The following is a 26,253-nucleotide window of genomic DNA, read 5'->3' as shown; positions in this document are numbered from 1 at the left end:
GGTAGTTCTGATCACCAACAACGACGAGACAGCCCATAGGGAGGAGGTCAGAGACCTGACCGTGTGGTGCCAGGACTACAACTTCTCATGCAACGTGATCAAGACTAAGGAGATGATTGTGGACAGGTAAAGGAGAACTGAGCACGCCTCCAGTCTCATCGACAGGGCTGTAGTGGAGCAGGTTGAGAGCTTCGAGTTATTGGTGTCCACATCACCAAAAAACAAGCATGGTCCAAGCACACCGAGACAGTCGTGAAGAGGGCACAACAAAACCTATTCTCCCTCAGGAGACTGAAAAGATTTGTCATGGGTCCTCAGACCCTAAAAAGGTTCTACAGCTGCACCATCGAGGTGCATAACTGCCTGGTATGGCAACTGCACGGCCTCCGACCGCAAGGCACTACAGAGGGTAGTGTGTACGGCCAAGTACATCACTGGGGCCAAGCTTCCTGCCATCCAGGACCTCTATACCAGGCTGTGTCAGAGGAAGGCCCTAAAAATTGTCGAAGACTCCAGCCACCCTAGTCATAGACTGTTCTCTCTGCTACCGCACGGCAAGCAGTACCGGAGCGCCAAGTCTAGGACCAAGAGGCTTCTCAACAGCTTCTACCCCCAAGCCATAAGACTACTGAACATCTAATCAAATAGCTAACCAGACTATTTGCATTGCCCCCCCCCCCCTTACCCCTTTTATGCTGCATCTACTCTCTGTTATTATCTATGCATAGTCACTTTAATAACCCTACCCATGTGTATATATTACCTCAATTACCTTGACTAACCGGTGCCTCCGCACATTGACTCTGTACCGGTACCCCCTGTATATAGCCTCGCCATTGTTATTTTACTGCTACTCTTTAATTATTTGTTACTTTTCATTTATTATATTTTTAGGTATTTTTCTTAAAACTGCATTGTTGGTTAATGGCTTGTAAGTAAGTATTTTACCGTAAGGTCTACCTGTTGTTAGATTTGATTTGATAATCGTCTGTAACTGAAATCAACCTCTCTTTCTTTGTGTTTCTCTGTCCTGTTTGAAGGTGGGTAGAGACCATGGTGGTGGCAGACACTAAACTGATCGACTACCACGGCAGTGACAACGTTGAGTCTTACATCTTCACCATCATGAACATGGTGAATAGGGAGGGTCAACCCTTTACCTGACACTCCGTCCACACAAGACATATACACAGCAACAGTGTCATGTCATGACAGCAGTGTGTGTGTGTGTGTGTCTGTCTGTGTCAGGTGGCAGGGATATTCCATGATGCCAGTATAGGAAATGCCATCCACATCACCTTGGTCCGCCTGATCCTCCTGCAGGGCGAGGAGGTAAAATCAACACTTCACGTTAACCCGGACATACGATGAAGGCTCTTTTCATTGGCAACAAAAAAAAAGTTAGGAGCACCAAACGGTAGCCTATAGGTGCACCAGAAAAATGTATTAGGTCTTTTGGAATCCCATCTTTTGAGCTAGCTATCCAGCCCCTTTTCTTTCTTCCAGTGCTTTCTTAAACCGTACTGGGCAAGTTACCAGGTTTTTAGCCAGCTAGGTTTGCTAGCCAGTTAGCAAATTAGAACTCAGCATATGTCTGTTGACATATAATCCTACATTTCTAGGATTTACATAATTCATATAAGAGGAGTGCACCAGGGTGGCAGGTAGCCTTGCAATTAAAAGCTTTGGGCCAGTAACCCGAAAGTTCGCTGGTTCAAATCCATTAACTGACTAGAAAAAAATTATGTTTTATGTGCCCTTAAGCAAGGCACTTAACCCTAATTGTTCTTGTAAGACGCTCTGGACAACAGTGTCTGCTGAATGACTCAAATGGAAATGCACACTATCAAAAACAACTCAAACATCCAAGTCTTCAGCTGATGTGTTGTGTTGCCTTTTATCTGTGCCTCTATGATGATGGTGTTGTTCATGTTGTCTACTTTAGAAAGGGCTGAAGATCATCCACCATGCAGACACCTCTCTGGCCAGTTTCTGTGCCTGGCAGAAGAAACTCAACCCACTAAGTGACACACACCCTGCTCACCACGACGTGGCAGTGCTGGTCACCAGGCAAGACTGCAGCCGTACGCACATGTACACCCATACACTACACTGTACAACTGTGGATTGTGTATGACGATGCTAAGGTCCCTGTGTGTGTGTGTGTGTGTGTGTGTGTGTGTGTGTGTGTGTGTGTGTGTGTGTGTGTGTGTGTGTGTGTGTGTGTGTGTGTGTGTGTGAATTTTGACCATCAGGAAGGACATCTGTGCAGGGCTCAACGAGCCGTGTGAGACCCTTGGTCTGTCCCATCTGTCAGGGATGTGCCAGCCTCACCGTAGCTGCAACATCAACGAAGACTCAGGACTACCTGTAGCCTTCACCGTTGCACACGAGCTGGGACACAGGTTTGTGGCTGTGTGTGTGTTTATTACCCATTTCTACTTCGATCTAAGTCAAGACTGTCTAAGAATTATTTTCTTATCTAAGCCTATTGCTTCGATAGGTCAAATTCAAAAGGACCTTCTCGTCTTTGTTTTCCTCAGCTTTGGGATCCACCATGATGGTCAGGGGAATGACTGTGAGCTGGACGGCAGACACCCCTTCATCATGTCCAGACAGCTAATGTACGACACCTCCCCACTTACCTGGTCCTCCTGCTCTAAAGACTACATCACACGCTTCCTAGAGTGAGTGTCTGTCTCTCTCCCTGTCTGTCTGTCTCTTTCTCTCCCTGTCTGCTGTCTGTCTGTCTCTTTCTCTCCCTGTCTGCTGTCTGTCTGTCTGTCTCTCTCCCTGTCTGCTGTCTGTCTGGCTCTCTCCCTCCCTGTCTGTCTGTCTCTCTCTATCTTTCTCTCTTCCTCTCTCTCTCTCCTTCTCTTTGTCTCACCCTCTCACCTCTGTGTAGTTTGTTGATGCTAACGTGGATGAGGTGATTCTCTCTGATTCCCTAGTCGTGGTTGGGGCTTCTGTCTGGACGACCGTCCCTCGAAGAAGGATCTGACCACCCCACTGGCCCGTCTGGGGGTCCGCTACACCACACAGCATCAGTGTCAACTACAGTACGGCCCCAATGCCACCTACTGCCACGAAATCGACGTGAGTTACACACACACACACATACACACCACCACCAGCACTTCCTAGTCTGGATGGGAACTTACTTAGCCTGGGTTTGTCTTCCTTCTAGAATGTGTGCCAGATCCTGTGGTGTTCAGTGAATGGGTCCTGCCGTTCTAAACTGGACTCCCCCATAGATGGCACTAGCTGTGGCCCTGAGAAGGTAGGTTGAGACTGTGTATCTGTGTGTTTGTACACGTGTGTGTTGTGGGGCACTGTTTCACTGGCAAGTTTGCGATGGTGTTTAGAATGTCCTCTCTTATGTGTGTATGTGTTCTCTCTGTCAGTGGTGTATCTCAGGGGATTGTGTTATCATAGGGAAGCTACCGGAGACAGTGAATGGGAACTGGGGACAGTGGAGTAGCTGGTCTCACTGTTCCAGGACCTGTGGGGCCGGGGTGCAGTCTGCTCACAGGGAGTGTAACCACCCCAAGTAAGAACTGATCCCACATCTGTCTCTCCTTTCCTATCCTCGCTTATTCTCTCCTCTATCTCCTCTTCCCTCTTCTCCTTTTTCCACCTCCCGTCTTTCCATATTTGATTCAAATGTGTGGTCCTTTGTTTCCCTCAGACCAGAGTTTGGTGGGAAGTACTGTACAGGCGAGAGGAGGCGTTACCATATCTGTAACACCAAACCATGCCAAAAGGCCAAACCCACCTTCAGAGAAATGCTGTGTAGTGAATTTGACACAGTGGCCTACCAGAACGAACTCTACGAGTGGGTCCCTGTGGCCAGCCTATGTAAGAGCTAAAATCATCACACACACATACCACAGTAAACACACCGAGACACACACACATATATATATATACACAGACATCATTCCAAGAGTTGTGGTTATATGTATCTAGCAGCAGGGGGCAGCATATACATGCATTTCCAATACTATTCCAAAACTGAAAAGGGAATTAAACTTTTCAATACTTCGACTGATCCAACCCCCCCTCCCTGGTTCCATCTCTTATCTCTTCCGTGCCTTGCCCAGCGAGTCCGTGTGAGCTGCATTGTCGTCCTGTGGATGAGCATTTCTCTGAGAAGATGCTGGATGCTGTGACAGATGGAACTCCCTGCTTCATGAACAACAACTCCAGAAGCCTCTGTGTCAACGGAGTGTGCAAGGTAGTGTGGCTGGGTAAGAGAGAGAGACAGAGGGAAGGGGGGAAAGGGGAGGGTGGAAGAAAGTAGGTATTATGCTGCCTTCATAACCATGTGGGAATGTGGTAATTACCAGTTGTGAAGTCGTAAATCCAAGTTGGATGCATTCACGTTCTTTGAACCTGTTGAGAAATGCCGATTGGCTAATGGCAAACACGCCTCTTCAACCATAAACTAGAAGTACAGCTATCATGCTTGTAAACAAATGATAGTGTTTAAAACCATATTAATACTATGCTTTTTATAAAGAATGTTTTGTTGTTGCATTTAACTGCTGAGGTCATTTCCTTAGTAGGTGACGTCAGAGGTCAGCGTGTGGGAGAAGTCGGCGCTCAGGGATGATAGATGAGTTTTCCACTAGTATTTACGATTTGGAGGGATTTTTTTTCCCAGTCGTATGCTCATATTTACGAGATGTTATGACCGCAGCATAAGTCCTGGCTCTGCAAGTAGAGAGCATTTGGGCCTGAGATAGATTTAAGATAGGGTCTATGCCTGTTGGAGTTGAGAGGTAATCTGTTCGTTTTTTCCCTTCCGTCTGTGTATCTCTGTGTGTACCTGATCTGATGACCTTGAATCTTTACCTTATCCGTGTGTGTGTGTGTGTCTGTGTGTGTGTGTGCGCACGCATGCATCATTCTTGACCTGTGTGTGTAGGAGGTGGGCTGTGACTATGGTATAGACTCTAACGCTGTAGAGGATCGTTGTGGAGTGTGCCTGGGCGATGGTTCCTCCTGTGAGACTGTCCAGATGACCTTCGATGGGGGGGATAGCTTCGGTGAGTCTCCTATCTCCTTCCTAAATATCTCCATGAGATCTCATCTCTCCTCTCATACCCCCAAAACATCTCCCACAACGTCTTCACGCACTGGTCACAAGATTGTCATTGTGTTGTTGCCATGTGGTTGTCATGGCAGCGCTCTGTATGGGAGTATACAGCTGTTCTGCTGTTTTTGGCAGCTACCCTCCGTGTGTGTGTGTGTGTGTGTGTGTGTGTACAGTTATTTGTCTTGCTGTCTTTGGCATATTTCACTGTCTGACTCCAGTACAACTACATTTTTGAGAGAATGACTCACTAGTGACCTCCGTGACCTCACAGCCAGAGAGAAAGATAGATTGATAGGTGTTCTCTTCAGAGTAGGACATTATTGTAGCTTACTATACTGTCCTACCAAGCAAAAAGGCAGTAACTGCTCATATGGTCGAAAAATTAGTTGTTGTCATTTTCGCTACATAAAATATATGCTTAATCATGTGGACTAGTATCCTGCCTCTATTGTATTGTGTTTTTGAAGAAAATGGGGGTCATATTAGCAGTAACTGCAAGAAGTTACTGTGAAACCAAGGTAAATGGAGCATTTACTGCCTTTTACCTTGGTATCATATCATTCTATTTTGAAAGTGATACAATTGAACCTATATGACACTAACTAGCTAGCGAACATAGACTAACAATGCTACCTGCTCCGATGAGAGGAGATCCGCAATTGATACCAATTTCAATCTATTAGCCCTATAATGAATTATATTCCGAGATTTAATCTGATGGTTTCTTTGAATCTGTACCACACGCACACCATTTCTAGCCAGCGACTGCCACCTAGCTAGAACTGGCACGGCCCGACAAAAAATGTCAAAACCTACCTAGCTAGCATTAGCACAAATCGATAGATTTGTGCTACCTGCTCCCATATGAGGCTATCAGCAGTTTATACTATCTTCAATCTATTATCCTTATAATTAATATAATCCCTGTCATTTTATTACGACATTCCATGGGTTATTTGAATGAGTAACGTTACACCACACATGCAATCTCTTGTCAGTGGGACGTGCACCCATACTTTCAGTTACTGAGTTGTCAAAAGCCACTCACATCTACTCACATGTCCAGGGTTTCTGGACTTCTTTTAGATTCCAGTACTGAGTGATTGTCCCAGTCAGGAAAGTTCAAATCCAAAATTGTGTCCATCACCTTTGTTGGTGGTGTATGTAATTAGTACAAGCTTTGGCATGCCAAATTTGCGCTCAATGTGTCCACTTCAGTGCCATCATTACATGAATGCCAAAATGACTTCCACCAATCCCTGTGGCCTTGATGATTATAGTATCTATGTGGATCAAAGTTGCCCTGTGAGGGTGCATTAGAATTGTACAACCGTGTCAATATTAGGTTTTATTCCTGTCAATGTCCATCCATGTCATTTGTTTTGATTTGTAAATAAAGATGCAAATTTAATAGCCTTTTTGGGAGCAGGTATGAAATGAATAGATGAACTGATTTATGATAGTGAAAATGATGATCATAATGTTTGCAAAAAAATAGAATAAAATAACTGAAAAGGATTATGATCATATGTTTGCACACCGCCAAATGTCAGTATTCATTATTATCATCCATGACAGAATAGAATCATTCCCTGATTATTTGCTCTATTTATTTTAATTGATTGTGAGGGCCACATTCCAACAAAGATTCCTGATCTGCCCCCTTCACCTGAAGTCACCGTTTTTATTTATAATAAATCTCCAAGCAGCTGTTCCTCATATGTCACATTCAGATGTTATTCAAGCATTGAATATATGGCGACAACTCCACTCAGCACTTTGGAGGGCCCAGTCCCCAATTGACCCCTTAGACCCGGGTTGGGTTGTGGGCCCCCCAGATAGCATATAGAATTGTGTATAATTGCATGAAATTAGCTTTAAAACCGCAAAATGTTCTCTCAGCCTCATGGCAAAATGTGAACAATAGCGTTAGATGAGCTATAAAACAGCACATTTTTCTCTCTGCCCATGGCAAAAAGTGTAGAATTGCAGGACATAAGCTTTCAACCTGCAGGTAGTAGGCAGATCCATTCCAGTGCTGGCCGCATGATCCCTTCATATCTGGTAGGACAAGTCATCCAGGGCTGGGAGAAGGGAGTGAGCTTTATGTTTGGAATGCAGACCCAGATCTCAACCTTACCTCCCAAACATCCACTGTGTGTGTGTGTGTGTTTGTGTGTGTGTGTGTGTGTGTGTGTGTGTGTGTGTGTGTGTGTGTGTGTGTGTGTGTGTGTGTGTGTGTGTGTGTGTGTGTGTGTGTGTGTGTGTGTGTGTCTCCAGTGCCCTTTTACAGACACCCTCCGGCTCAGATGTATGAAACTTCAAAGGGCAGAGCTGAGATCCAAAGTAATGCTCCCCCCCCCCCCTTTACCCTCACAAACAGACACACACCAACACCTCCCCCACACATCCACACACTATTAAAAAACCAGGGACCCTAACAGAGCAGTGCCCTCCCACACACACTGTTACAGACGAGAGAAAGGGTTACCCCACCCCGCCACCCAAGGCACACACACACACGCCACTCTCCCACCCTCTATTAAAGATCACAGAGAGACTGGAAGTCTGGATGTTGGTGTAACCATATAGCTGGCTGCCATGGTGGCCTCTCTGTAAGCTCTGGCCTCTCCCACGTTGCGACCTGCAACCATGATTCATTCTGTGTTTAACAGTGTATTTGTCATGCCTCTGCTTGCATTTCATTTCTTTAGCTTTGATACCATTGTAGGTTTAGGGTCCCACAGGGTTTTCAGGCTTTTATTCCAGCCCAGCACTAACACAACTGATTTGCCTTCTTCTCCTTCCTCCTGTCACAGGCTACGTGGACGTGGGAGTGATCCCAGAGGGGGCACGTGACATTGTGGTCCAGGAAATGGAGGAGGCGGGGAACTTTCTGGCTCTGCGGGGTCAGGGGTCAGAGGAGTATTTCCTGAATGGTGAGTACATCATCCAATGGAATGGAGAGTACAAGGCAGGCGGAACTACCTTCTACTACGAACGCAGCGGAAACCTGGAGAACCTTACCTCCCCTGGACCCACCAAACAACCAGTCATGATCCAGGTATACACACCATACACACTATACACATGAAAAAATCCAGTTAGATATTGACCAGCTAGATCAGGATTCAGATATGATACACACAGCCTAACCGTTTAGTGTGTGTTTCCTGTTGTCCAGTTGCTGTACCAGGAAAAGAATCCAGGTATAAAGTATGAGTACACCATCAAGAGGAACCGCCAGACAGGAAATGAGGTCATCAAGTCAGAGTACAGGTGGAGGCATGGGGCCTGGACAGACTGCAGCACCACCTGTGGGCTTGGTGAGGGGTTGTCTTTTAAACAACTTATGATATGCTTTTTATTTCTAGTCCCTGTGTTAACTTGTCATATGTTGAGAGTTGTGGATGTTGGAATCTGATGGTCTGGACTTATTACATTCTAATCAGACAGTTGAGCAGTATTGAGTGTCAGAGCATACAGTGTGATTATTCAGACAGAAACCTTTTGCTATATATGCTAAGTGGGATGCTTGGGACGCACAAACCCCATTGAAGTTTACATTTAACAGGTTAGGGTTAGGTAAAGGTAGGGATTAAGGTCAGGGTTTAAGGTAGGGTCATCCCACGGATCCCACTTAGCATCTACCGAAAACTTTCCCTGCCTGTGTTCTGTGACGTCCAGGTGAGCAGCAGCAGCCTGTCAGGTGTTTTGAGTTGGAGGTGGGCGTGGTCGATGAGGCTCTTTGTGACCAAGAGAGCCGCCCGGAGGACCGACACCGCAAGTGCAAGAACATGGACTGCCCCGCCAGGTTCCTTAGTTTCCTGATTACTATGACGAATACTCTATAACACCTGTCTTATTTCTACTATAGTACTATGTTATTAACACTAACTCAGTTACATTGTTAATAACTATGGATAATCTCTCATGGGCAAAAGTAATGTACAACAATCCTTTATGTAGAATATGAAATAACGGTTACTTCTCTGAGAACTTTGAATTGTCAAGAGGCATTAAACAAGGTTGCCCTCTGTCACCATACCTATTTATTATGAACTGTTAGCTTTAAAAATCTAATGATAACATTAAGGGGCTAAAAATGTATGGATTAGAGACGAAAGTATCAATGTACGCCGATGATTCAAGTGATTCTCTTGAGTCCTCAGTCTTCAACCTTGAAGGGCCTCATTGAGGACCTGGATAATTTCTCCAGTTTCTCTGGACTCAAACCCAACTATGATAAGTGTACTATATTATGGGTTGTAAAAGATATAAACTTTTAAATTGCCATGTGGCCTCCTGATGAAATGGGTGGATAGTAAAGTCTATGTACTTGGTGTACATATCCAGGAAAAGTTGAGCGATCTAGCAACTAGCGAACTTAGGAAAATAGACACCTATCCACATCCGGGAAGATTACACTGATTCATTCTCTAGAGATATCGCAGTTTATATATTTATTCATGGCTCTACCTGTCACGTTTCTTCAAAATCGAACCCAGAAGCAGACCAGGACAAGGAGAGTAGGAAGAAGGTGAGTATTTATTTACAAGTGAATGAGTAGATATATCCAGGTGGCGTAGCGGGCAGCGGTGGTGAGTTGATGGGAGTAAATAGGTGGATCCAATGGGGTAGCGGAATCCTCCGACGACCAGGCGGGAATAGGGTAAATGATCCGGGTGAGTAACTGAAGACAGAACAAACGGAGGTAAGATTAAGGCAAGCAATACGTAAAAAAACAACTAAACAAATTCTATCCAACTTGAGGCTGACACTCTGGCACAACATACTGTTCATGGCTAACGATCCAGCAGGGAATGGTTGTCAGGTCCGGGCTTATGAAGAGGAGAGATGATGATCAGGACCAGGTGTGCAGATAGCTGATGGGATACAGGTGCGGGTAATCAGAACTCCCAACTGGCTACATTGCCCGGCAGCCAGACAGGGTGCGTTCCAGGACGCCGGAAAAAACACTCCAGGACAGAACACTGGCAAAAAACAGACTCAGGAAACGGGATTCGTGACAGTACCCCCCCTCCGACGAACGCCACCGGGCGGACTACCCGGAGCGCCAGTGTGGAGGCGGTAAAAGTCACGAAGCAGGTCATCGTCAAGGATCTGACGCCGAGGAATCCAACTCCTCTCCTCAGGACCATATCCTTCCCAATCCACTAAATACTGGAACCCTTGACCCCGCCGTCTGGAGTCCATGATGCGGCGCACCGTGTAGACAGGACCACCTCCGATCATCCGAGGAGGAGGAGGATGAGGGGGCAACAGAGGACTGAGGAGAACCGGCTTGAGGCAGGAGACATGAAAGGTGGGATGTACTCTTAGTGTAGCAGGCAACTTGAGTCGGACCACAACAGGATTAATGATCTTCTCCACTACAAACGGACCAATGAACTTCGGTGACAGTTTCCTCGACTCAGTCCGTAGAGGAAGATCCCGTGTAGCCAACCAAACCTTATCTCCAATGGTATAAGCGGGGGCAGGAATACGGCGACGATTCGCCTGGATCTGATACCGGTCAGAAACCTTAAGGAGGGCCTTCCTGGCCCGATGCCAGGTGCGGTGGCAACGACGAATGTGGGTCTGGACAGAAGGAACCGAGAGATCCCGCTCCTGAGAAGGAAACAAGGGAGGTTGGTAACCGTACAGGCACTGGAAGGGAGACATCCCAGTGGCAGATGAAGGGAGAGTATTATGAGCATACTCGGCCCAGGGTAATTGAGAGGACCAAGAGGTGGGATCAGAGGAAACAAGACAGCGCAGCGTGGACTCCATCTTCTGGTTGGCTCTCTCCGCCTGACCATTAGATTGGGGGTGAAATCCAGATGTGAGACTGACTGTAGCTCCAATGGCCAAACAGAAGGACTTCCAGACAGCAGAGGTAAACTGAGGACCACGGTCAGAAACAATGTCACAGGGCAACCCGTGGACCCTGAACACCTCCCTAACCAGGATCTCGGACGTCTCAGTGGCAGAAGGCAGCTTGGAGAGGGGAACAAAGTGGGCAAACTTGCTGAATCTATCCACAATGGTCAGAATAACCGTGTTACCAACAGAAGAGGGCAACCCCGTGACAAAATCCAGGGCCAGATGCGACCAAGGTCGCCGGGGAATAGGTAGGGGGTGAAGAAGCCCAGAGCTGGCCCGATTGGTACTCTTATTCTGCGCACAAACAGGACAAGCGGCAACAAACCTCCGGGTATCTTCTCCCATGGCAGGCCACCAAAATCGTCTGCGCAGTAACGCCACAGTCTGAGCAACACCAGGGTGACAAGCTATCTTGCTGGCGTGGGACCACTGAAGGACAGCAGAACGAACCGACTCAGGCACGAACAACCGACCGGGTGGACCGTTATCGGGCCCGGGCTGTGTCCGAAGAGCCGCCATCACCTCCTCCTCAATCCTCCACGTAACGGCTCCCACGACAACGTTCTGGGGAAGAATCGTCTCAGTCTTGGCCCCACTCTCCTCCGTCTTGGAGAACATCCGGGACAGGGCGTCCGCCTTCCCGTTCTTCGACCCAGGTCGGAACGTCAGGGAAAAATTGAAGCGTCCAAAAAACAAAGCCCACCGGGCCTGACGGGAGTTGAGACGTTTAGCCGATTGCACGTAAGCCAGATTCTTGTGGTCAGTCCAGACCACAAACGGTTGCTCCGCTCCCTCCAACCAGTGACGCCACTCCTCCAAGGCGAGCTTCACAGCGAGAAGCTCCCGGTTACCCACATCGTAGTTTCTTTCAGCTGGAGAAAGACGACAAGAGTAGAAGGCGCAGTGATGGAGTTTACCGTCAGTGGAGCTACGCTGGGACAGGATGGCGCCCACCCCCACATCAGACGCATCCACCTCCACAACGAACTGACGGGAAGTGTCAGGTTGAGAGAGAATCGGGGCGTTGGTGAATCGGCTCTTCAAATCTAGAAATGCTCGGTCTGCCTCAGGAGACCAACAGAACTTTCTGGTGCAAGACGTCAGTACAGTTAAAGGGGCGGCCACCCGGCTGTAATCACGGATAAACCTCCGATAAAAATTTGCAAACCCCAGGAATCTCTGGAGCTGCAATCTCGTACCGGGCTGGACCCAATCCCGAACCGCCCGAACCTTCTCTTGGTCCATCTTGATCTCTCCCCTGGAGATGATGTACCCGAGGAAGGACGTCGTGTGGGCGTGAAAATCGCACTTCTCAGCCTTCACGAACAGACGGTTCTCCAATAACCGCTGCAGGACCTGCTTGACATGCTGAACGTGGCTAGAAAGCTTTTTCGAGAAGATGAGGATATCAACCAGGTAAGCGTTGGTCAGTCCAAACGGCATCACCTGGTACTCGAAATGTCCCATCGGAGTATTGAACCCAGTCAACCACTCGTCCCCCTCCTTGATCCGAACCAAATGATAAGCATTACGTAAATCAAGCTTCGTAAAAACCGTAGCACCCTGTAAAGAATCGAAAGCCGAGCTCATCAAGGGCAGGGGATACTTGTTCTTGACCGTAATATCATTCAAACCCCGATAATCAATACACGGTCGAAGAGAGCCATCCTTCTTGCTCACAAAAAAAAAATCCTGCTCCCAGAGGTGATGACGAGGGCCGAATGAGACTTGCAGCTAGAGACTCCTTGATGTAGGTCTCCAAGGCCTCACGTTCAGGTCGAGAGATACTGTATAACCGTCCCTTGGGAAAGGCGGCTCCAGGAAACAGATTAATCGCACAGTCATAAGGTCGGTGGGGAGGAAGGGACTGAGCCTTCTGTTTACTGAATACTTCACCCAACTCGTGATATGTTTCTGGAACCAGGGACAAATCAGGAGGAGCAGAGGCACTGACCTGACTGGAAACGGCAGGAGAACAGGCAGTCCTAAGACAGTTAGCATGACAATCAATGCTCCAACTAGTTATCTTACCCGTCACCCAATCAAACGAGGGATTGTGTTCCTTCAGCCAGGGGTAACCAAGAACCAGAGGAACATGGGGCGAGGACAGAATGAAGAAGGAGATAAACTCTGAATGATTCCCCGACAACAACATCTTAACCGGTTCAGTCCTCATAGTGATCCGTGCCAGACTACTGCCGTTCAGAGTGGTTGCTTCAATGGCTTCCGGCAATTGCTCCTTGGAAAGCCCCAGCTGTTCCACCAAGTCGGCATCAATAAAGCTGCCATCGGCACCTGAATCGATAAAAGCGTTCCTCTCTAAGCTCTGATCCTTATTCATAAGGGTCGCAGGAAAACGGGGTCTGACAGGATTCTTGAGAGGTTGAAACTGGCTCGCTAAAATTCCTCCTAAAACTAGCGAGCCGGGCAATTTAACGAGCGCTGTGGACAAGCGGAGATGTAATGTCCTGAGCTACCACAGTAGAGACAGCTGTTGGTGTCACGTCTACGTTGGCGCTCCTCCTTAGTTAGCCTGTGTCTCCCCACTTGCATTGGTTCAGGATCTGGTGGCAAGACCCCTCCACTAATCCCGTGTGGGGAATAACGATCAATACGTTCTGGTTCACTTCCTGAACCGAATGGTAACCGAGTTGCTGATTGATTGGATGGGCCCCACTGCTTCTGCCTCCTCTCTCGGACTCTATTATCTACCCGAATAGATAAAGTGACCAAACTGTCTAGGTCACTAGGCTCTGGATAAGATATCAGCTCGTCCTTGAGTTGCTCCGACAACCCCTGGTAAAAAGCCGCTTGTAGTGACTCCTCATTCCAACCACTCTCCACAGACAATGTCCTGAACTCAATCATAAAGTCTGCCACACTGCGAGCTCCTTGGCGAAGAGTGAACAAACGTTTAGCTGCGTCCTTACCTCGGACTGGATGGTCAAAAAGCCTTCTCATCTCTCCCGTGAATTCCTGGTATGAAGCCATGCAGGTCTCCTGTCGTTCCCAAACGGCTGAAGCCCATTCCAGAGCTCTTCCACGCAGCAGTTCAATAACAAAGGCTATCCTAGCCTTGTCAGTGGCGTAAGAATGGGGCTGCAGATCAAACACTAACCCACACTGCATAAGAAACGAACGGCATCTTCCCAAATCCCCTTCATATTTATCAGGCGTCGGTACCTTGGGTTCACGGAAGGAAACCGCATCAGACACGGCAGGTGAGATGGGTGAAACAGGTGGTGAATGAATCGCCAGCAAACTGAGCTGATCCTGGATTTGTGTCAAGCTAGCAGATAAATTCTGGATTGCACCCGCTATCTCCTGTAGCGCCGTCTTGTGTTGTCCCAGTGTCTTCCCCTGCTGGGTAATGGCATGGCAAACGGAATCCAGGTCCACTGGGTTCATCCTTGGCCGGATCGTTCTGTCACGTTTCTTCAAAATCAAACCCAGAAGCAGACCAGGACAAGGAGAGTAGGAAGAAGGTGAGTATTTATGAAGTGAATGAGAATGGGTAGATATATCCAGGTGGCGTAGCGGGCAGCGGTGGTGAGTTGATGGGAGTAAATAGGTGGATCCAATGGGTTAGCGGAATCCTCCGACGACCAGGCGGGAATGGGGTAAATGATCCGGGTGAGTAACTGAAGACAGAACAAACGGAGGTAAGATTAAGGCAAGCAATACGTAAAAAAACAACTAAACAAATTCTATCCAACTTGAGGCTGACACTCTGGCACAACATACTGTTCATGGCTAACGATCCGGCAGGGAATGGTTGTCAGGTCCGGGCTTATGAAGAGGAGAGATGATGATCAGGACCAGGTGTGCAGATAGCTGATGGGATACAGGTGCGGGTAATCAGAACTCCCAACTGGCTACATTGCCCGGCAACCAGACAGGGTGCGTTCCAGGACGCCGGAAAAAACACTCCAGGACAGAACACTGGCAAAAAAACAGACTCAGGAAACGGGATTCGTGACACTACCAACTCCAGAATAATCTTTTTTCAAATCAGGAAAAAATATTTAACTTTTTTTGGAATGGCAAATCAGACAAAGTTAAACGAACATATTTATGTAACGAACATAAGGGTTTGGAGAGTTAAAACTATTAAATATTAAGGCATTAAACCTCTCTCTTAAAGTCTCCATTGTATCTAAATCCAAACTGGGTTTCAAGCAAGCTACAAAGAGAGGCCCATCCTATGTTTAAAAGTATTACAGCAAATAATATGGCAAAATATATATATATATATATTGGACAAAAGTGTACAAGAAGGGGATAATATTTATGAAGAACATTTTAAACAAGGACGGTAAAATGATGTCATACAAGCAACTAACAACAGTGTATAGATGTGTATGCTCAATACATTATAATCAACTCATCTACATAGCTTGCTCTTTGGGGTTTTAGGCTGAGTTTCTGTATAAACACTGTGACATCTGCTGATGTAAAAAGGGCTTTATAAATACATTTGATTGATTGTTACATTTGATTGATTGGAAGAGACTGTTACTTAAAGAAGGAATTAAATAATTAAATAAATAATAATCTCTCTGACAAATTGTCTCTCCATTAAAAATCATAAATGGCAAAAAATGATTAGCATAAATCACTTAAAGTCAAAAGGTTTTATAGCAATGCTGTATAACATTCAAGTCAGTTGGGAACAGGTCTTTGATGTTGTCATACCTTGGCAAAACACGTCTATGAACTGACATATAAATCAACAATTGACACAATTCCATTTGTTTTAATTTACGCTATTATATAAAATACTTGCTACAAAAATAATGTTCAATATATGGGCCATTGAACAGTCAGCCTTGTGCAGACTCTGCAGAGTCAGGTCCAAGCATGGTTGTTATGTCGTAATATCAGGGTTCAGATCAACATGCAGACTGTATTGTTACAGGATCCGAAAAACCACGATCCGTCAATGGGAAATATTATTATACTCTTGGGTAAAGTATTTATTTTTAGGGCAATATCGGTAATGTTACAAATAAGGAGGTTCAGTACCCTAATAAGACATCATAGTAAAATGGAGGAATGTATTAAAAATGAAATAACAAAATTACATTATACTGGGAAAGATGGGTTCGTCTGTGGACATCGGGAGGGTTGGAGTTAAAATCAGAATGAATGGTGGATTGGCCGCTGTGGGTGAAAATCGAGCACTTGAAGAAATAAGAAATGAGGAATATACAGTGCTTTGCGAAAGTATTCGGCCCCCTTGAACTTTGCGACCTTTTGCCACATTTCAGGCTTCAAACATAAAGATATAAAACTGTATTTTTTTGTGAAGAATCAACAACAAGTGGGACACAATCATGAAGTGGAACGACATTTATTGGATATTTCAAACTTTTTTAACAAATCAAAAACTGAAAATTATTCAGCCCCTTTACTTTCAGTGCAGCAAACTCTCTCCAGAAGTTCCGTGAGGATCTCTGAATGATCCAATGTTGACCTAAATGACTAATGATGATAAATACAATCCACCTGTGTGTAATCAAGTCTCCGTATAAATGCACCTGCACTGTGATAGTCTCAGAGGTCCGTTAAAAGCGCAGAGAGCATCATGAAGAACAAGGAACACACCAGGCAGGTCCGAGATACTGTTGTGAAGAAGTTTAAAGCCGGATTTGGATACAGAAAGATTTCCCAAGCTTTAAACATCCCAAGGAGCACTGTGCAAGCGATAATATTGAAATGGAAGGAGTATCAGACCACTGCAAATCTACGAAGACCTGGCCGTCCCTCTAAACTTTCAGCTCATACAAGGAGAAGACTGATCAGAGATGCAGCCAAGAGGCCCATTATCACTCTGGATGAACTGCAGAGATCTACAGCTGAGGTGGGAGACTGTCCATAGGACAACAATCAGTCGTATATTGCACAAATCTGGCCTTTATGGAAGAGTGGCAAGAAGAAATCCATTTCTTAAACATATCCATAAAAGGTGTCGTTTAAAGTTTGCCACAAGCCAACTGGGAGACACACCAAACATGTGGAAGAAGGTGCTCTGGTCAGATGAACCCAAAATTGAACTTTTTGGCAACAATGCAAAACGTTATGTTTGGCGTAAAAGCAACACAGCTCATCACCCTGAACACACCATCCCCACTGTCAAACATGGTGGTGGCAGCATCATGGTTTGGGCCTGCTTTTCTTCAGCAGGGACAGGGAAGATGGTTAAAATTGATGGGAAGATGGATGGAGCCAAATACAGGACCATTCTGGAAGAAAACCTGATGGAGTCTGCAAAAGACCTGAGACTGGGACGGAGATTTGTCTTCCAACAAGACAATGATCCAAAACATAAAGCAAAATCTACAATGGAATGGTTCAAAAATAAACATATCCAGGTGTTAGAATGGCCAAGTCAAAGTCCAGATCTGAATCCAATCGAGAATCTGTGGAAAGAACTGAAAACTGCTGTTCACAAATGCTCTCCATCCAACCTCGCTGAGCTCGAGCTGTTTTGCAAGGAGGAATGGGAAAAATGACAGTCTCTCGATGTGCAAAACTGATAGAGACATACCCCAAGTGACTTACAGCTGTAATCGCAGCAAAAGGTGGCGCTACAAAGTATTAACTTAAGGGGGCTGAATAATTTTGCACGCCCAATTTCTCAGTTTTTGATTTGTTAAAAAAGTTTGAAATATCCAATAAATGTCGTTCCACTTCATGATTGTGTCCCACTTGTTGTTGATTCTTCACAAAAAAATACAGTTTTATATCTTTATGTTTGAAGCCTGAAATGTGGCAAAAGTTTGCAAAGTTCAAGGGGGCCGAATACTTTCGCAAGGCACTGTATGTATAATTATTTAACTACAGGTACCGTAGATGTGAGCGAAAATAGCTGTAAGTAGCAGTAGAAGTATTGTTGTCCGTTAGTTTACTCCAATCAGGGTAGGTATGGTAGGGTTGGAGGGGAGTACAAATAAAACATGTAAATAAATGTGATTAGAAATTACGCAAACAATTAAACTGATGGAACCCACAATCTATCTGCAATATTAATGCTGATCTCAAATAAATACAGTTAAAAAGCGCTGTAACTCAACAGGTGTTATTAGTGTCTGTTATGACTGTTGGCCCTGTTGTCTTTTGACAGCTATTCATTTCAGAAGCAAATCAGACCAACGCAAATTTGTTCAGGGCCCTTATCTCACACTCTCTCCCCTCTCCCCCTGTGTAGGTGGTGGGTGGGGGGCTGGCAGCTGTGCTCTGCCACCTGTGGTTCGGGAGGGGTGAGGAATCGCACAGTGCTGTGTGTGCGCACGGTGGCCGGGGAGGAGAGGGTGCTCCACCCTGGGGACTGTAAACAGCTGCTCAAACCCAAACCTGTAGTTCCCTGCAACAGAGACCAGCTCTGTGGACCCGACTGGGCCGCGGGCAACTGGAGCATGGTACTATTCTCTTCTTCTCCTTTCTCTACCATTCTCTGCCACTCTCTCTATCTCTCCTTGTTCAGTTAATAACCTATTTAATCTCTCGCTCCATGTTCTGTTAATAACCTATTTAATTTCTCTCTCTCCCCGTTCTGTTAATAGCCTATTTAATCTTTCTCTCCTTGTTCTGTTAATAACCTATTTAATCTCTCTCTTTCCTTGTTCTGTTAATAACCTATTTAATCTCTCTCTCCTTGTTCTGTTAATAACCTATTTAATCTCTCTCTCTCATTGTTCTGTTAATAACCTATTTAATCTCTCTCTCCTTGTTCTGTTAATAACCTATTTAATCTCTCTCTCCTTGTTCTGTTAATAACCTACTTAATCTCTCTCTTTCCTTGTTCTGTTAATAACCTATTTAATCTCTCTCTCCTTGTTCTGTTAATAACCTATTTAATCTCTCTCTTTCCTTGTTCTGTTAATAACCTATTTAATCTCTCTCTCCTTGTTCTGTTAATAACCTATTTAATCTCTCTCTCTCCTTGTTCTGTTAATAACCTATTTAATCTCTCTCTCCCCTTGTTGTTTTAAAAATAACCTATTTAATCTCTCTCTCCTTGTTGTGTTAATAACCTATTTAATCTCTCTCTCCTTGTTGTGTTAATAACCTATTTAATCTCTCTCATTGTTGTGTTAATAACCTATTTAGTCTCTCTCTCCTTGTTGTGTTAATAACCTATTTAATCTCTCTCTCTCCTTGTTGTGTTAATAACCTATTTAAACTCTCTCTCCTTGTTCTGTTAATAACCTATTTAATCTCTCTCTCCTTGTTCTGTTAATAACCTATTTAATCTCTCTCTCTCCTTGTTGTGTTAATAACCTATTTAAACTCTCTCTCCTTGTTGTGTTAATAACCTATTTAATCTCTCTCTCCTTGTTCTGTTAATAACCTATTTAATCTCTCTCTCTTCTTGTTCTGTTAATAACCTATTTAGTCTCTCTCTCCTTGTTGTGTTAATAACCTATTTAATCTCTCTCTCTCCTTGTTGTGTTAATAACCTATTTAAACTCTCTCTCCTTGTTCTGTTAATAACCTATTTAATCTCTCTCTCCTTGTTCTGTTAATAAATTATTTAATCTCTCTCTCTATCCTTGTTGTGTTAATAACCTATTTAATCTCTCTCTCCTTGTTCTGTTAATAACCTATTTAATCTCTCTCTCATTGTTGTGTTAATAACCTATTTAATCTCTCTCTCTCTCTCTCTCTCTCTCTCTCTCTCTCTCTCTCTCTCTCTCTCTCTCTCTCTCTCTCTCCTTGTTGTGTTAATAACCTATTTAATCTCTCTCTCCTTGTTGTGTTAATAACCTATTTAATCTCTCTCTCCTTGTTCTGTTAATAACCTATTTAATCTCTCTCATTGTTGTGTTAATAACCTATTTAATCTCTCTCTCTCTCTCTCTCTCTCTCTCTCTCTCTCTCTCTCTCTCTCTCTCTCTCTCCTTGTTGTGTTAATAACCTATTTAATCTCTCTCTCCTTGTTGTGTTAATAACCTATTTAATCTCTCTCTCTCCTTGTTGTGTTAATAACCTATTTAATCTCTCTCTCCTTGTTGTGTTAATAACCTATTTAATCCCCATCTCTCTCTCCTTGTTGTGTTAATAACCTATTTAATCCCTCTCTCTCTCTCCTTGTTGTGTTAATAACCTATTTAATCTCTCTCTCTCTCTCAGTGCCCAGTGACATGTGGTGGTAGTGTGCGCACCCGGAAGGTCACCTGCCTGACCGCACCCCCAAAAAAGTGTGACATCAAAACCATGCCTCGCTCCAAGTCGCTGTGTGCCCTGCAGAGCTGCCCAAGCGCAGGCCTCCGACGGCGCCCGGGACCACCCCCTAAATACCGCCGTTTCTACCTGCCCAAGAGACACCCAACCAGGCAGCCAGTTACACACACCTGGAGCCCCAAAAGCACCAGCAACGCTACACCCGGGACCAGCACTGTTACAGTGACTGAGAGAACTACAACCCCCATCACCACCTCTACCACCAAGCCCCTCCCACGGTCCTCCACAGCCACTGATATCATTGACGTCGATGACCATGTGGTGAAGAATGGCCGTGTGGAGGACAAGGACGGGGCATTTATTACGACCAGTCCTACTGACACGGAGAACAGGGAGAGGGACATGAGAGAGAAAGAAGAGGAGGATGAGAAAAAGGAGGAGGGGAGTGCAGCTGATTTTGTGTTTCCAGATGTGGGGGTTACGTACACCCCGGGGTATGACTATGTAGTGGAGGATGTGACTGCAGAAGAGGAGGGGCTTACAGATCTGGACATTTTTACCACGGAATCCTCTCTCAGGACCCCCATCCAATCACCGCCCACCGTGACCACCGCCAGGTTACACCCTACATCCACACCACACATACCACACACAAGTGTCCCAACAACATCACGTACAACCAAACACACAACCAGAGTACCCCTCACTACCTCCCCCTCAACCCCACAAACCAGCACTGCGCACTGGGCTATGAACACCAGCCACTACACCCTCACTCCCCCCAACACCGCCCCTTCTATCAACCCTTTCACCAAACGGACAACCAGGGTGCCCCACACCACCCCTATACCCCGGGCACACACAGCGGAGATGAGGAGTACACTTATAGCACCTTACCACACTACACAAGGACTGTATCCCAATACAGAAGGCATTTTCCACACTAGCGATGCCCCGTACTTCAGCAGCCCAACCCCAGAGGCCCCCAGCCCCACTGTGAGGATCATTAAATGGAAGAAGCCCATTAAGACCCCCAAGACTGGCAGCGCTGCACCCCCCAAGCCAGGCCCACATTCAAAGGGAAAAGGTCAGGAGCAGAGACCAGGAAGTCCCGTAGTGACCTTCGCCAGTGATTATGGCTACCTGAACGCCCAAGAGCCAATCAGCATGGAGGTGTTCTGGTTGGTGGGTAATTGGAGCGAGGTGAGTACAGATGAAAATAACCCTCTGTGTTTATGAGCTTGTTGATGACCCTATAGGCCAGGGTTGGGCAACTTTGATGGGGATGGGGGGTCACAAGAAAAATCTGAACTCATCATGAGGGGCCGCAGTTGCTGGTGGATCTGCGTACCCACGCCCATACCATAGTTAATTTCGTGCAAATCTACACATTTTGCCATGGGCTGTAGAGAAAATGTTTGCAGTTTTAAAGCAAGTTTGCTGCAATTCTACACATTTTTAAATGGGGCGGAAAGAAGATTTTGCAATTGTATAACAAATTTCATGCAATTCTAAACATTTTGATATAGGTTGCCATTTTAAATATGATATCTGAGTGAAACTGGCTAATAAAATCAACGGGGGCCCCGGTCAGTAATTCGACCATGATAAAAAGTTTAGATAGCTGGCCACTAAACTAACTTAGCAATCTAAAAAATATTTAGTTGACATGACTGTCAGTGACCGGCAATAATAAGAGAAAAACTGCTGACATGTTTCTAAATGGCACCTTACGTATTCTACTATTCTAACTCACAACAGTAAGTTGAGACACCGACTGAGTTGCTACATTTCTTTTATTTGTATAATTGATTTATTCCTGGGGGTGTGGGAATTGACCCGAAGGCCTTCAAAAGGTGGGGTGGACCGCCAGTTGCCCATCCCTGCTATAATCATACAATGCATTTTGGTTATTAGAATCGCTGATGTAACAATCAACACCCTTGTAGTGAACAATCCCAAGGCAGAAATGTTTCTATGCTGTACTACATACTTTCCGTCTTCCTCTCTCACCTGTTGTCTGGGCCAGTGCTCGACGTCATGTGGCCTGGGGGCAGTGTGGAGGCCAGTGCTGTGTAGCTCCCAGCAGGAATCGGACTGTGCCAACCTGAAGAGACCAGAACCAGCTCGCACCTGCCACCTGCGCCCCTGTGCCACCTGGCTGAGTGGCGACTGGAGCAAGGTCAGTAGCCTGGATACACAGTACCTGGCTGTCTCTGCTTTCTATAGCTCATCTAATAATAATATGCCATTTAGCAGACGCTTTTATCCAAAGCGGCTTAGTCATGTGTGCATATATTTTACATATGGCTGGTCCCGGGGAGTTTTACCCACAATCCTGTGGGTAACTTTTCTACAAGTTTCTACAACTTGCCTTGTGAAACTACGCAAGACAGCAACACGTCAGCTACAGCAGAAGCAAGTGTATTAGTGACATTATTGAATAGCCCTATGAAATGTGTATTAGTGTCATTATTGAATAGCCATATGAAATGTGTATTAGTAACATTATTGAATAGCCATATGAAATGTGTATTAGTGACATTATTGAATAGCCATATGAAATGCGATGTCCTTTACATCCCGAGGCGAGGACCACTCTAAAATAAAAACCTACAAATCACATAATAAGAAGAACAGATAAGGTATTATACTAACTCTCTCCCTCTCTTTCTCTCTCTCTCTCTCTCTCTCTCTCTCTCTCTTTCCCCTCTCTCTCTCTCTCTCTCTCTCGCTCTCGCTCTCTCTCACTCTCACTCTCTCTCTCCCTCTCTCTCTGTAGTGTCCAAAGGGGTGTGAGGTGGCGGGGAGGAGGCAGCGTGAGGTGCAGTGTGTGGACGAGCAGAAGGGGCGTCCACTGAGACCGTTCCACTGCCAAGTCCTGTCCTCCAGGCCGCCCAGCACCCTGTCCTGTCGTCTCCAACCCTGCCAGCCCTGGAGAACCTCCCCCTGGGGTCAGGTACATATACACACACACAGACACAGACACACATATATTGACACATGCTGACTGGCTTTGGTCCATATGCTATTTTCTAGTATTAATAAGAATAAATGAGTTTGAATATGATTGTAGATATGAACTCCTTTCATCGCCAGTGCTCACGTAGCTGTAGTGGTGGATTGAGGGAGCGGCTGGTATACTGCCCTGAGCTGCAGCGCTGTAGCGCCACCCAGAGGCCAAACGACACAGAGACCTGCAACCTGCAGCCCTGCAGCTACTGGGACCCACAGGACTGGGAGGAGGTAAAGGTTCCCGGGGAACATATTTACTTACAGTTCATGACTTGCAGCATATTTATTTCCCTACAGTATGTGCAGACTCTGTGACTGTTGCATGTTCAGAGTGTGCGTTGCATGGTGCGATTTGTCAGTGGGGACTAGTGTGTCTGTGTGTGTTAGTAATGTCGGTGGTCTTCTGTGTGTGTGTCAGTGCTCTGTGAGTTGTGGTGAGGGGTTGCAGCATCGTGTGGTGCGGTGTGTTGTTGAGGACTCCGACTCTGTGGAGAACAGTCTGTGTGAGCCGAGCAGCAGGCCTGACACACTCAGGAAATGCCACATGCAGGAGTGTCAGACTAACACCGGTAAGACAAACACCCATCCCTCCCTGTTGGCTATTTAGCAAAGACATTTCACCATAAGATAAAGAAATAGTTCCTACTGAAGCTATATTTGTTTGAGATGTATGCTGTTGATCGACGTACCGTATATTGCAGTTGAACTGAGCCAGTGGTCTGTCCTGTCCTCTCCTGCGTTGTGATTGTGTAGGTCCGCTGTGTAGGAAGAACAGCATGTCGTCTCGGTTCTGTGACAAGCTGAAGCTGCTGGGCCGATGCTCCCTCAGGTCCATCCAGAAACAGTGCTGTATCACCTGTAGAGGGTAACTCTGACACGCACTACCTGCCTCATGGACCTCAAACGCATACATACAGGGCATCCACACTGCGATCCTATTGGTGGATCTCATCTCTAGTGCAATCAGCTGGCAACAGCCTTTTCTTCTTCCTCATCATCGTCATAACATCCGCAGACCGTTACCTATATGGGGTGGGAATTCGAGAAGCTAAAGTACTGTATATTGCTGCTGTATGCAGTTGGTCTGAGCCTTGCACCTTCCCAGCTCATACTGTGTATCCCAGGGTATCGGGCCTCCAACAGCCTCTAAAGACTTAGTTATGTGAACTTCTCACCCATGTCCCACCTGCTTTCCAATACGGTTGAATGTCAGTCAGAATGTCAAGCTGTGTAAAAGCCTGTTTGGCGTGCATTAAGTTCCCCCACTAATACAGAAATGATGGTGACAGCCAGTAACACCCCCTTTCAGCTGGTATTTGCCTGGTATTTACACATAAATTATGTGGTGACAATGGGTCTTTTCTGGCGCTTACTTTAATGGTGCTGGATTTAATGAATCCCCCAAAACATGAATTATTAATGATACGGTAACTATTATGTAATGAACATTTTACTATGACACTTCTAAGAAAATACTTGGTAAATAGTAGACTTTACAATAAAGATTCTTGTTTTTAATTGTAGTGTTTTTTTGTTGTTGTGTTATTGTGTTTTTATTGCTCTTGTTCTCAGAGCTCTCGGGGGTAGTGTGACTCTGGACAGTTGTTTCCCTCAAGCACAGATCTGGGATCAGCTTACGCACCTCAAATCCTAACTTTAACATTAAGGGGAAATCATACACCTGACCAGGGGTAACTTCCTCCTACTCTGGTGCTGTGTGTCTATTCAGTGGTGCTCCTCCCCTTTATTAGGCTGGCCAATGAGAACGAGGCGTTGCAGGTCATCCCTCAGTTAAGATGGACACTGTGTTGATATGATAGTGTACAGATGCTATCGTCTTCATAAAAAGCTTTCAGCAATAAATGCAATGATGAAAGAAGCATGCGGCGTGACTCATTCTTGCTTTGAATGTCCAACGAGATTGTATCATCACTTTGCACTGTTATTCCCCTGCAGTACATCCTCAGTAGGTGTTAGTTCAGATGACGACGCAGCCTTTAACGTGAGTGTAGTGGGAAATGTTTTTTTTGTAGGAGGAAATGAAGAGAAGCAAGACATGGTGGTAATATCCTCAAACAGTCGGGAATTAACACTCTTACCAGCTACTCTTATCAACCAAAACTGGCTTCATACTTGGTAACGTAAGCAGATACTTTATAGGACATGGCTCCTCCCCTCTTCTGTTTCACTGAGGTGTTTTGTGGCGTGGCACATTGTCTAGTATAATTTACTGCAATGACTTTGCATGCTAAAAAGGAGTGGTTAAAGAGGCAAATCAGAAGTTGCCACGTCAGTCTTTGAACTTCTACATTCATGATATGTACCCCTTGATTCTTGAAGAATATAACTTGTAAATGCCCCGGGAGCTCAGTTCAACTGTCGCACCCCATCAGAACCCAAAATGTGTTTTGTTGTTGTTGTTTTTACTCCAATGTTTGTAAACAAAAGTAAGTGTAAACAAACACTGAATAGCCTCAAAACATGCTATGTCTACGAATTTGAGTGGTTACATTTCTCAAGCCCCATCCCTTTTTACTGACACGGGGACGGAGAGGACGCGTTGTTATTGTTTCTACTGCGGATTGCTGCTTTAACGTGATGAAATTGGGACCGAAGCTGTCATTCATCTGAAAAAGTGCAATTAGGACTCCGCTGTATATAGTATGTGCACTTGACTATGTAAATACCTTCCGCTTGGTCTACATGCTGTAGCATGATATTGGATAGGACCGATTTACCACACGTCTTTAGAGAAAAAGGTAACACACCCACCACTGATGTGGAGCCCGTACTCAGCTCAGCCACACCACACATGGCCTATGTCCGTGGAGAGGTGAATATTCCCAGCGGGTGATTAGCTACTAGCTGTATAACACTCAGTACTGTAGTGCCAGCTTATGTTTCAGGGATCATGTTGAACTGGCCCAGATAACCTGGAAAACTGCTCTCTGCTGCTGACACACACGCGCACACGAATTAGTCAGCAGTAATGGAACACCGGCCCAATGTGGAGCACAGTGTTGTGTGTGTGTGGTGGGTGAGTGAGAGGAGTTTTATTCCAAAAT

At 45.6% G+C, this 26,253-nt stretch overlaps 1 protein-coding gene across 1 annotated transcript in view; it reads left to right on the top strand.

The window, feature by feature from the left end:
• The window catches only part of LOC109882759 (A disintegrin and metalloproteinase with thrombospondin motifs 12), a 52,235-nt gene extending 27,168 nt beyond the window's left edge, over positions 1 to 25,067 (top strand). Inside the window, exons 5-25 of the mRNA XM_020474851.2 lie at positions 1,041 to 1,134; positions 1,249 to 1,332; positions 1,946 to 2,070; positions 2,256 to 2,405; positions 2,544 to 2,687; positions 2,952 to 3,096; positions 3,188 to 3,280; positions 3,405 to 3,550; positions 3,689 to 3,858; positions 4,104 to 4,237; positions 4,931 to 5,051; positions 7,921 to 8,165; positions 8,286 to 8,427; positions 8,789 to 8,915; positions 18,198 to 18,408; positions 20,123 to 21,376; positions 22,203 to 22,355; positions 22,956 to 23,132; positions 23,273 to 23,419; positions 23,607 to 23,757; positions 23,942 to 25,067. Coding sequence (XP_020330440.1) covers positions 1,041 to 1,134; positions 1,249 to 1,332; positions 1,946 to 2,070; positions 2,256 to 2,405; positions 2,544 to 2,687; positions 2,952 to 3,096; positions 3,188 to 3,280; positions 3,405 to 3,550; positions 3,689 to 3,858; positions 4,104 to 4,237; positions 4,931 to 5,051; positions 7,921 to 8,165; positions 8,286 to 8,427; positions 8,789 to 8,915; positions 18,198 to 18,408; positions 20,123 to 21,376; positions 22,203 to 22,355; positions 22,956 to 23,132; positions 23,273 to 23,419; positions 23,607 to 23,757; positions 23,942 to 24,057 — 4,129 coding nt within the window. The 3' untranslated portion in view covers positions 24,058 to 25,067. The remainder of the gene's footprint in view (positions 1 to 1,040; positions 1,135 to 1,248; positions 1,333 to 1,945; positions 2,071 to 2,255; positions 2,406 to 2,543; positions 2,688 to 2,951; positions 3,097 to 3,187; positions 3,281 to 3,404; positions 3,551 to 3,688; positions 3,859 to 4,103; positions 4,238 to 4,930; positions 5,052 to 7,920; positions 8,166 to 8,285; positions 8,428 to 8,788; positions 8,916 to 18,197; positions 18,409 to 20,122; positions 21,377 to 22,202; positions 22,356 to 22,955; positions 23,133 to 23,272; positions 23,420 to 23,606; positions 23,758 to 23,941) is intronic.
• Positions 25,068 to 26,253: the final 1,186 nt, after the last annotated feature.

The sequence above is a fragment of the Oncorhynchus kisutch genome, linkage group LG3, assembly GCF_002021735.2.
Source record: "Oncorhynchus kisutch isolate 150728-3 linkage group LG3, Okis_V2, whole genome shotgun sequence".
Classification (NCBI taxonomy): Eukaryota; Metazoa; Chordata; class Actinopteri; order Salmoniformes; family Salmonidae; genus Oncorhynchus; species Oncorhynchus kisutch.
Note: the sequence above shows the minus strand (reverse complement) of the source record. Positions and strands in the feature narration are given on the sequence as shown.